This window comes from Microcaecilia unicolor, chromosome 4 (genome assembly GCF_901765095.1).
Source record: "Microcaecilia unicolor chromosome 4, aMicUni1.1, whole genome shotgun sequence".
In the NCBI taxonomy this organism is placed as follows: Eukaryota; Metazoa; Chordata; class Amphibia; order Gymnophiona; family Siphonopidae; genus Microcaecilia; species Microcaecilia unicolor.
Window position 1 is genome coordinate 293538401 of NC_044034.1, and position 12123 is coordinate 293550523.

Consider the following 12123-nt stretch of genomic DNA (forward strand, 5'->3'; position numbering starts at 1 on the left):
GAAATTTCAGGCAATTTTCACTATAGTAACTACAAGTCACTGAGAACCTGCCTCCCTTTTTTAACACACATCATGCACACAGATGTGCTCAGAATTTTTTCCCATAGACACAAATTGGGAAAAAGCGTAGAGGACCAGTATGTTACTTACCATTTTTTAAAATTCCATTAATATGGCCATCTCGGCTTCAACAGGATGGTACAACTTCCTGGTAAGTGAGCAGTATGCCATCCTCTACCATTCTAGTGGTCAGAGAGTATCAGTTTCACCCAATCTAAATGCGAAGACTCAGGATACTAAATAACACCACAGCACAGCACCAGCAGCCATTTGGTATCCAGAGACCACAATTATTCCATCCTCCTATTTGGGCCCCTGTTTGCCAACTGCACTTCCGGAATCAGCCGCATTATTCCACTCAACCATGTACATTTGTTTCTTTAAATCCAAAGATAATAAAATAAATGTGTGAGAGTTGCTTCTGCTCTACAGTAGAGGTCTGCACCTTGCAACATTTCATTTTGGAACGTTTCCTGTGTTGTTTACAGGAATGTTCCTTTCGTTCTTTTTTGTTGTTGTTAAAAGAATATTTTTAAGAGCACAAATTCCTATGAAAGAGTACATCCACTTTCAAAAAGTGTGCACACTCTTCTGGAACAATGTGCACTTTTAACAACACAAATAATAACAGAAAAAGATTTGGAAAATGTTAATTGAGGTTTCCCATATAGAGTCAAATGAATGAACACCCCTAGTCCATAGTAAATTATTCAGTACTATGGGTGGCATCTTAGTGTACAAGTGCTATTATATCCAGCTTTTGGAGAGTTCTCTCAGCTCAACCCTGTTCACAGCAGCATGAATACACAATGCGAGATGCCACATACAGCTCACACTTATAGCATGGTGCTGACATGAATATACTCAATGGGTACTGACTTGTGTGCAGGGACAGCCAGCCTTTCTTGTGAGCAATGTCGTGGGGAGGGTGAGCTTGCTCATATGTCACAGGTTTGTTTCCTTTCCCAACTCGCACCCGAGCAGCTCTGTTCTATAAAAAACACAGGAAAGAAAGGTTAGCATCAGCAATACCGAGAATCCTTGACAACTGAAGAAAATGCAATCACTTATCTAACAGTGAATACAATCATTATGATTTATTTTACTGTCTCATTTATACTTCATACTTAATGAGATACAGTGGGGGAAATAAGTATTTGATCCCTTGCTGATTTTGTAAGTTTGCCCACTGACAAAGACATGAGCAGCCCATAATTGAAGGGTAGGTTATTGGTAACAGTGAGAGATAGCACATCACAAATTAAATCCGGAAAATCACATTGTGGAAAGTATATGAATTTATTTGCATTCTGCAGAGGGAAATAAGTATTTAATCCCTCTGGCAAACAAGACCTAATACTTGGTGGCAAAACCCTTGTTGGCAAGCACAGCGGTCAGACGTCTTCTGTAGTTGATGATGAGGTTTGCACACATGTCAGGAGGAATTTTGGTCCACTCCTCTTTGCAGATCATCTCTAAATCATTAAGAGTTCTGGGCTGTCGCTTGGCAACTCGCAGCTTCAGCTCCCTCCATAAGTTTTCAATGGGATTAAGGTCTGGTGACTGGCTAGGCCACTCCATGACCCTAATGTGCTTCTTCCTGAGTCACTCCTTTGTTGCCTTGGCTGTATGTTTTGGGTCATTGTCGTGCTGGAAGACCCAGCCACGACCCATTTTTAAGGCCCTGGCGGAGGGAAGGAGGTTGTCACTCAGAATTGTACGGTACATGGCCCCATCCATTCTCCCATTGATGCGGTGAAGTAGTCCTGTGCCCTTAGCAGAGAAACACCCCCAAAACATAACATTTCCACCTCCATGCTTGACAGTGGGGACGGTGTTCTTTGGGTCATAGGCAGCATTTCTCTTCCTCCAAACACGGCGAGTTGAGTTCATGCCAAAGAGCTCAATTTTTGTCTCATCTGACCACAGCACCTTCTCCCAATCACTCTCGGCATCATCCAGGTGTTCACTGGCAAACTTCAGACGGGCCGTCACATGTGCCTTCCGGAGCAGGGGGACCTTGCGGGCACTGCAGGATTGCAATCCGTTATGTCGTAATGTGTTACCAATGGTTTTCGTGGTGACAGTGGTCCCAGCTGCCTTGAGATCATTGACAAGTTCCCCCCTTGTAGTTGTAGGCTGATTTCTAACCTTCCTCATGATCAAGGATACCCCACGAGGTGAGATTTTGCGTGGAGCCCCAGATCTTTGTCGATTGACAGTCATTTTGTACTTCTTCCATTTTCTTACTATGGCACCAACAGTTGTCTCCTTCTCGCCCAGCGTCTTACTGATGGTTTTGTAGCCCATTCCAGCCTTGTGCAGGTGTATGATCTTGTCCCTGACATCCTTAGACAGCTCCTTGCTCTTGGCCATTTTGTAGAGGTTAGAGTCTGACTGATTCACTGAGTCTGTGGACAGGTGTCTTTCATACAGGTGACCATTGCCGACAGCTGTCTGTCATGCAGGTAACGAGTTGATTTGGAGCATCTACCTGGTCTGTAGGGGCCAGATCTCTTACTGGTTGGTGGGGGATCAAATACTTATTTCCCTCTGCAGAATGCAAATAAATTCATATACTTTCCACAATGTGATTTTCCGGATTTAATTTGTGATGTGCTATCTCTCACTGTTACCAATAACCTACCCTTCAATTATGGGCTGCTCATGTCTTTGTCAGTGGGCAAACTTACAAAATCAGCAAGGGATCAAATACTTATTTCCCCCACTGTAATACATATAAAGTTTGACAGTTCTTATTCTTACAAAACCTCTGTAAAATGAATTCACTCTGTAGTTCCTCATGGTTTATCTCCTCTCTCCCTACATCCTTCCCGGTGAAAAAGTTATCTGGAAGATTTCTTATTTATGCCCATTCTCTCCGTTGCTAACTTCGGATTCCACTCTTTCATCCTTGTGGGATCATTTTTACAGAATAAGACTTCCTGAATTGATGCATCGCGCTCCCTCTCTGGCCAAATTCAAATCCAGACTAAAATGTCACCTTTTTGAAGTTGCTTTTACATCTTGACTGCTTTCCTGTAACATATTCTCCTAGACTCTCTTGTTTGTCATGTATGTTTGCTTCTAGTAGTCTGTGGAGCAAAGACTGTCTCAATGCATACACCTAGAAGCACTTTAAAAATAATCAGTAACAGTATATGATGGCAAATCATGGCCCATTTAGTCTGCGCAATAAAACAGCCAGAGCTGTACATGCCACTCTTGCAGGTTACACTTTATCATGATCAAATACTACCTCACAAACAGGGAGGTCACACAATCAGAGAACAGTTTTACAATTTTGATGCAGCATAGTCACACTCATTGTCAAAACTTGATTAAATCAGCAATCCATCAATGTTGCAAACTGACATTTTACTCACCTTAAGGTGTCTCCTCTTCCCTTTTTGACATACACTCGTAGCTTATGACCTGTCTCTGCTACACTCGGGTCACAGTAGTAGTAATGTGTAAAACTGTCATGTAGGCATCACACTAATACATGTAAAGTAAAATACAGCATTCACATCTGGCAAGCAGATCTTTATCCAGGCATCACACTGATACAAAGCGTGATTACAGCATGGACAGCTGAACAGCCCGTTTTCATCAGATCCTTATACAAGCCACCCCCCAGTTTTTGGCAGACTAGGAGTTTTCTTCCGGGATCTGCCTGTACTTTGCAAAATCAATCTTTCTCCTCAATCTTCACAGCTTCTCTGTCCCCGGTGTTGTGAAGCATCACCAAAACATGCTAACACTATCAGAGTTTACTGAAGGGATGGTGTTAGCAAAGGAATGTGCTGTTAGTTTTATGCCACACATATTGCTTAGCACAGAGATCACCAAATTCCATTTTGGTTTCTTCAGACCACAGAACCTTTTCCCATATGAACACTATTCCTTAAGTATTTGCGAGCACTATGCAGTAGAGTATAAAAGTTGCCCACCTCAGCTGGAGAAGACCTGTCTGTAGCACTTCCACTGCTAGCAACCCATTGTAAGTTTTCCGTTTGGAGGAGGGGGGATGAGATGCCAAATCTACAGAGAGGGTGGAAGATACCAGAATTGCCAAGGGAGGGGAGTGGAAGGAGAGATGCTGGTCCCAGGGTAAAGGGCAGGAGAGACAAGGAGAGATGCTGGCTCAAGGCTGAAGGGTGTAGGATGAAGGGAAGAGAGAAGGGAGAAGCTGATTGTGGGGAGGGATAGGGCCACAAAGAAGAGATGCTGGATATTGAGGGAGCATAGGGACAAGGCCACAGAGGGCATATGCTGAACATGGGGGGAGGACAGGGACAGAGAGGAGAGATGCTGGAAATGGGGGATGGATAGGGATTAGGAACACAGAGGGGAGATACTATTACTACTTATTTCTATAGCACTACTAGACATACGCAGTGCTGTACAGTTGAACATGTAAGAGACAGTCCCTGCTTGACAAGAGCTTACAATCTCATCGGGACAAACATGACAAATAAGGGATAAGAAAATTACTTAAGGTGGGAATGATACAACAGACGTGAGTACTGAACAAGTGAACAGGGGTTAAGAGTTAAAAGCAGCTTCAAAAAGGTGGGCTTTTAGCCTACATTTGAAGACTGCCAGAGATGGAACTTGAAGTACTGACTCAGGAAGTATGGTGCAGCAAGAGTCTGGAGTTGGCAGTGGAGGAGACCAGTACAGATAAGAGAGATTGACCCAATGAATGGAGTTCACAGGGAGGAGTGTAGGGAGAGATAAGAGTGCAGAGGTACTGAGGAGCTGCAGAGTGAATTACTATTTGCCCTGTGTATGTTTGACATACTGCAAAATCCCTATTAAAACAGTTAAATAGAACAGGCTCCAATGTAGAATAATCTGTATAATATCATCTGCGGGATTACCTTGAAACAAATGGATGAAGTCTGAATGTTTCGACTCTTAGCAAAAACCCACGAGATGTTCTGTAAAACCTAAAAAAGAATTCACCCCAACAAGCAAATATGAAAATGGAATGGTTAAACAGCAGTATTTCCATCCCCCTCAATATGCAGATTCATAAGCATCGTGTATTTAAAATTAAGATTTAAGACGTCCTGTAGTCATAAAATTATAAACTGTGCATTGATTCAGAGTACCAATGAATGCTGAAGTATAGACCTATTTAAGTAATTACTCTCAAGATGTTCTGCATTTTGTTAAAAGACATTTAGAACTTTTACAAAACAGCAAGAGAGGGTGAAGGTTAACACTCTCTCACATGTAGACAGCAGGTAAGAACCATATCTGTGCAAAAAACTCATAGGGCTTTAGCACAGGAAAGAAAGAACGCGCCATAGATGGCTGCAAATCATATTTAAATGTAGTCAAACGGACATTAATGAGATCATCTGCTATGCCTCCTCAATGCTCAGAGAACAGTGTACAAACAAAACCTCGCTCTTACTGCTAGAAAAATGCCAGCTCGGAGCTGACATTGGGGTATGGTTTGAAGAGAGGATTTCTTGTGATTTTCTTTTTAAAATCTGCCGGTTTTCATTTTGCAAACCTCTAAGTGCTGGTACTGAAATCAAATATGTGCAAGTTTGTGCAAACCCGAAAGTGAAAGCACACAGTGGCACCTGTTTTCTGCATTAAAAATTATAAGCTTTTCAAGTGGGGAAAAAATGTGAAAAGCTTATATTTAAAGGCGCAGAATGGTGTTGATGTGTGCTTCACTTCAGGATTTTCCTGGCTCATGCACACAAGAACAGTGCTTACCACGACACTCTTGTGCACATGCACATTCCTCCCCCTTACTTTTGGTCTCACAGTGTGCATATAATTTGAATGCCATTAGCTTTGAGCTTTGGAGGGCTATTTTTCTGCACTGTTCCTGCAGTATGGGACGGGTGCTGTTCGCTATAGTGCTAGAGCTTTGAGAACTGGAACCAATGTGCGGCAGACCTGTATCACAGAAGCTCAACTTGTCTTGGCACACTGTTATAGGCCAGTGGGTTAGACAACTAAATGTGAGACAGATGGAAAGATCAGAGATCCTGTGTATTGCTAAGCAGGAGACCTGGCTGTAAAGTATTAGGATTTATTAACCATCTTTATGAAAAGATCCATGCAATGCGGTGTACAACAATACATCTAGGGTATAAATCTAGGATGATTTAATTGTAGTATTACTTTCCAGTAGTGAAAAGTACGTACATCAGTTTAAGAGCACATATACATGATGTTCACATGTCTGTGGGGTGGGGGGGGGGGGGTCTACAGAACACTGCCCCTCTCTCAAGAAAAGTCCCTCTGATAGCCTGGGCCATCTTAAGAGCATGAGACCTGCCCTGGGAGGAAGTGAGCTGGGAGGGGCAGAGCCCATAACTAGGAGTATAGAAGATGGAGCCAGCCTGACGATAAGGAGGTCCAGCGAGAGAAGATTTGAATCCCCAGCATATGACGTGGAAGGCCTTGAGCAGTGGCAACAGCAGCAGCAACACTTAAGTGTTGAAGAAGCTTGTGGAGCTGCAACAGAGCTCGCAGGCCCAAGTAGGCATAGCTGCCTAGGCACCCAGCTTGTCAGCAACTCCTCCGATTTCTGTCTTAAAGAAAATGGTGCCGGATGATCCAGACTGTTTCATGACCAACTTCAAGAGGATCGCCCACTTTGCTGGTTGGCTAGAGGCATCATGGACAGCTTATCTGGGGAATTTATTAACATGTAACAGCCAGATGGCATTCCAGGATGTGCTGGGATGGCCACCTATGCAGAGGTGAAAGCAGCCATCCTGGAGAGGGGGCGGGCTACACACCAGAGGCCTATTGGCAGTGGTTCCAGAAGGGTTCCCTGCAAGTCAAAGAAAACCCCTGGAGTTTATTTTACCAACTCAAGGAGGTCGCCTGGAGGTGGCTGCAACCAGAAGGAAAAGACAGGCTTGGAAATATCAAGAGTCGTCCTCCTGCACCAGCTCCTGGAAGTTCTACCATTGCTTATGAAGCAGTGGGTATGGCAGCACCCCAAACAGACCCTACCTGAGGCCATAAATATATCCTGGTAATTCTGGATTATGCTACTCGCTATCCAGAGGCTATTGCATTACACTACATGAAAATCATCACCATGGCTAACGCGCTGTGGGAGCTCTTCTCCCAGATGATGATTCCGGCAGAGATATTGATGGACCAAGGTACTACCTTCATGTTCTGGGTGATGAAGCAAGTGTGTCTTACTCAAGGTGAAGACTTTATGGACCTCAGTGAATCACCCACAGACGGCCTGGCGGGAATTTTCAATAAGACTTTGAAACAGATCCGAGGAAGTTTGTGGCTGAAGATGGGGAAAACTGGGATTCCCTACTCCCATACATGCTGTTTGCCATCCAAGAGGTGCCCCAGAGTTCAACAGGATTCTCTGTTTGAACTATGATATGGGAGAAGGCCCACTCGGTGACCAGCTCTCTGAGTCGCAGAGGGCCGACTTGCAGCAGTTGATATGTCAGAATGGAGATATGTTTTCCAAAGGGCTAGGCTGGACCCACCTTGCAACTCTTGATATTATCACCGAATCAGGACTGGTAGTCTGGCAGCGTCCCTATCAAATCCCAGAAGCCTGGCAGCAAACGGAGGCGAAGAAGGTCGCGGAAATGTTAAAATTGGGAGTTATCGAAGAGTCCCTAAGTAATTGGGCATCCTCCATTATATTGGTACCCAAACCAGATGGAAGCATCCGGTTTTGTATTGATTTTCGAAAAGTGAATTCTACATCTAAACTAGAGGCCTATTCAGTGCCAAGGGTGGATGAACTCACTGAGCAACTGAAAAGGCCCAATTCATTTCAACCCTGGACCTGACCAATTGATATTGGCAGGTACCTCTTACCCCCGTCGCAAAAGAAAAGACAGCCTTTTCAACACCCCAGGATCTGTTCCAATTTACAGTGCTCCCATTCAGCCTTCATGGAGCCACAACTACCTTCCAATGCCTTGCGGATTGCCTATGTAGACCCCATGGTGGATATGCGGCTGCCTACCTAGATGACATCGTCATCTTATCCAAGTAGAAGCAGTACTGGATAGTCTACAGACTGCTGGGTTAACAGCGAACCCCAAAAAGTGTTTCTTGAGAAGATAAGTCCAGTATCTGAGGTACTAGGTCAAGAAAGGACAAGTGAGACCACAGATCTGGAAGGTAGAAGCGATCACTTGGGTGCCGATACCCCAAATGAGGAAGCAAGTATGAGCTTTCCTTGGGATCATGGGTTATTACTGCCAGTTCATCCCCGGATTTGCTGAGAAAGCAGAACCGCTAACCTACTTCCTGCAGAAGTCGTCCCCCGAGAAGATACACTGGACTGAAGAATTGGATGTGGCCTTCCAAACTCCGAAGAAGGCTATCTGTTCAGAACCGGTGTTGGTCAGCCCGGATTTTAATCAACCCTTTATCACAGAGACTGATGTCTCAGAGGTTAGGCTGGGAGCTGTTCTAGCCCAGGAAGTGAATGGGGAAGACCCCCTCGTGGCATACATTAGCTTGAAACTGTTCCCAAGAGAAAAGAACTATGCAGTGAATGAGGAGGCGGCTCTCGCGGTCAAGTGGGCACTGGAGATGTTCCAGTAGTATCTGCTAGGCCAAACCTTCCTGCTGGTTACTGACCATTAGCCCCTACAGTGGATTGCTCGATATAAGGAGTCCAATGCATGTGTAACGTGAGCTTCCAACCTTTTAGCTATTGGGCTGAGAGCATGCTAATGCAGACTTTTTGTCCCAGGAGGTGGACCTTGAAATGGCAGGCGCTCAACCAGGTATGGTTAAGCTGATGGGGAGGGTATGTGAGGGGGTCTACAGAACTGTGCTCCTTTCCCTTAAGAAAAATCCCTTCAATAGCCTGGGCCACTTTAAGAACAGTCCCTCCAACAGCCTGGAGCACGAGACCAGTCAGTGCTTTGAAAATAGGCCTCCTAGTATCTCTAGTATATGAACGTTTATCTCATTCAAATTCACTTAGAAAGCACCTGAAAACCTGACAGGCTTTCGGATCACCAGGGCAAGTTTAAAAACCCTTATTTTACAATTCTAATAACATAAGCGGTAAGCAAGCATTACATTTTGCGCTTGTTAAACGGAGATGGGAGTTAATGAGATGAGAAATACACGCCTCAGGCTGGAAAGCTTTAAACACGGGCACTGGTATAAGAGGAAACGATACAGATTCCTAAACAAACCATAGCCAAAAAAACGAGTATTCTCAATGTGTAGGAATCAGGATCCCCCTGCCGGCGTCTCTGGATTTCTTCACCTACCTGCTGCAGCCGCACTCTCCTACCACACCAGAAGGTCGCCATCTTTGGAATATCCCACTAACGCTTCCGGGTTTCGGGGAAGAAGTGAGAGCGCATCGGCGGAGCAAGTTTAACATTTCATATTTGGAAGGCCCCTGGTTAAGTAATCACAAATTTTAAAAGGAGATATTTAACCAAGTATTTTTGGTTTTCTAGAAGTCGTGCATTTCTTCTAGTATTGTTACGTTTAGTCGTCCTACCTCCTCCCCCCACCAACTTGTGCGGTGGTTCGGCTCCCAAACCTAAGGAAAAAGCGAGGACGGAGGACTGAACCAATTCGTTTCGGGTGGGGCAAACGTATGTAATACGTTTCCAAAGAGGTTAGAAAAAACAGGAGACGAAGTGACGTCAAACCATTGAAACCCAATTAGGTTTGTCTATGTTTCCCAAGGAGGTTTAATAGATAGGAGATGAACTGACGTCAGAACGCTGAAAACAATTAGGTCAATCTAAGTTTCCCCTTCCCAGCGCAGCTGTCATCCCCGTTCACTCAAAACAAAGCAAGCAAAGCTATGAGCTGCTGCATTCGCCTTGTCGTTCTTTCGTTCTTTATTGTTGGTGGTATTTTTATTTAATCTCATTTATATTTTCAGACATGCCAGTTTGTACAGCATACAGATGTACACAGAGGAAGTATAATAACGGAATAACTTTTCATAGGTAGAGAGTAGTAATCTCTCTATATAAAAGGCAACACCAACGTTCTATGAAGCCTCCAGCCGGAAGTGTGAAGGGGGCGAGATATCCGGTTTCCCTATGAGTGTCTGCCCTGCCCTCTCTGTAACGCAGTCAGTGAAGGAAAACAGCAGAGCACGAAATCAAATCGCTGGCTCTGTAACAGTGAAGGACTCAGAGGGGGGAGGGGAGAGAGGCCAGAGGGCAGGGACACACACACTCCCACATGCACACAGAAGAAAACATTGCTAGCCCCCGTTTCATTTGCATCAGAAACGGGGCTTTTTTAGTAGTTTGTTATAAATCTTAATCAGTGGTCAGTTGGAGGGACAGGTTGTGGGGACACCCTAGCACGTGTTATATTCGTGCTGAGATTTTTTTTCTCGGCAATGGGCAGTGCTTTTTTTGTGCTGGTATGCACCAGTACAGCGTACCAGCACCTTTTTTGTGAGGTCCGGTGGTGTGCTGGAGCCGTCTCTAGAGCCGGTTGGCCTTCAGGGCGAGCCGGCTCTCCTCCCTCCCTCTTGAAGAAGGAAACCACCCAGGTTGTCCAGTGGATTCTTCGGGGCAGGCAGGAAAGATCCCCAGTCTTGCCTGCCCGCTGCCGGATCGCTCTTTAAAAATGGCCACCGAGACTTCTGCTGAAGTCTTGGAGGCCGCCCTTGTAAGTCTTGGTGGCCATTTTTAAGAGCGATGCAGTAGCGCCGCGGGAGAGTCAGCGCAGGTAGCGGGCAGGAAAGACTGGGGATCTTTCCTGCCTGCCCCAAAGAATCCACTGGACAACCTGGGTGGCTAGAGGAGGGGGGGCAGGGGAGCGAGGAGAATCGCTGGGTAGGGGCTGCAGGGAAGGCAGGGGAGTGAGGAGAATCGCTGGGTAGGGGGGGCAGGGGAGAGACGAGATTCGCTGGGTGGGGGGCTGGAGGGGTGGCAGGGGAGAGGAGAGTCACTGGACATGGGTGGCTGGAGAGGGGGGCAGGGGAGAGAAGAGAGTCGGTGGACATGGGTAGATGGAGGGGAGGGCAGGGGAGAGCAGAGTTGCTGGACATGGGTGGATAGAGGAGAGGGCAGGGGGAGAGGAGGGTTGCTGGACATGGGTGGATGGAGGGGAGGGCAGGGGAGAGGAGGGCTGCTGGACATGGGTGGATGGAGGAGAGGGAAGGGAGAGAGAAGAAATGATGGACATGGGTGGATGGAGGGGAGGGAATAGTGAGGAAGGAGATGAGATGAGGGAAAAGGAAGCGAGGAGAAAAACTGCACATGGATGAAGAAAATAGGTAGCTGGATCCACTGGACAGTCAAATCTGCAGAGGACCCAGCTTTTACTTACGGATGTAGGGCAAGAAATGAAGAAGAAAGGCGGAAAGTAAAGAAATAAATGGAAAGGAAGCCCTGGAAAAGGAGTTAAGAGGACAGATAGCAGCAGAATCAGGTACTGGGCCAGCATGATCAGAAAAACAAAGTCACCAGATAACAAATGTTTGTGCAGCGCTGCATACGCCTTGTAGCGCTATAGAAATGCTAAATAGTAACAAAGGTAGAAAAAATCATTTTATTTTCATTTTAGTGTCTGGAATATGTCCAATTTGAGAATTTACATCTGCTGTCTTATTTTGCACTGGGTATACTGGAGCTGTAAAGCTTACAGAAATTATTTATAATGGAAAAAAAAATCACATTATTTTTTTCTCCTATACTAGTATAATATTTTCAATGATGTCTGTTTATATGCGCCATGGCTGGTATAAGGGGTGTGGCTAATGTGGGTGTGGCTATAATAGGGGTGGGATCATGTGGTGACCCCCACCCACAATGAGTACCGGCACCTTCTTTTCGACAAAAAAGCACTGGTAATGGGCCACTAAAACAGACATCATGTTATGAGAATCAAGTGCTCAACATTCAGATTATTTATTTATTTATGATATTCATATTCCACCTTTAACATGTATTAGGTTGAAACCAGGGAGCATTTGAAAGCTTTTTTTTTTTTTTCCTGTGCCTTGATCAAAAGAGAAAGATGGTTTGTGGGAACTCTCTCCTGTTTTGAAGAATGCAGTGATATATAATAAAAATGCACTTAATA

At 45.1% G+C, this 12123-nt stretch overlaps 1 protein-coding gene across 2 annotated transcripts in view; it reads right to left on the reverse strand.

Annotated features, from left to right (window-relative positions):
• The window catches only part of MRPS24 (mitochondrial ribosomal protein S24), a 32747-nt gene extending 22931 nt beyond the window's left edge, over nt 1-9816 (reverse strand). Inside the window, exons 1-4 of one of the 2 annotated variants that reach the window (XM_030201712.1) lie at nt 9566-9816; nt 9327-9460; nt 4947-5015; nt 940-1051 (exon numbers count right to left, since the gene is read on the reverse strand). In XM_030201712.1, the coding sequence (XP_030057572.1) occupies nt 940-1051; nt 4947-5015; nt 9327-9368 (223 nt within the window). In that variant the 5' untranslated portion in view covers nt 9369-9460; nt 9566-9816. Of the gene's footprint in view, nt 1-939; nt 1052-4946; nt 5016-9326; nt 9493-9565 lie in introns of those variants that run through there. The other variant, XM_030201713.1, reaches the window with a different exon arrangement.
• Nucleotides 9817-12123: the final 2307 nt, after the last annotated feature.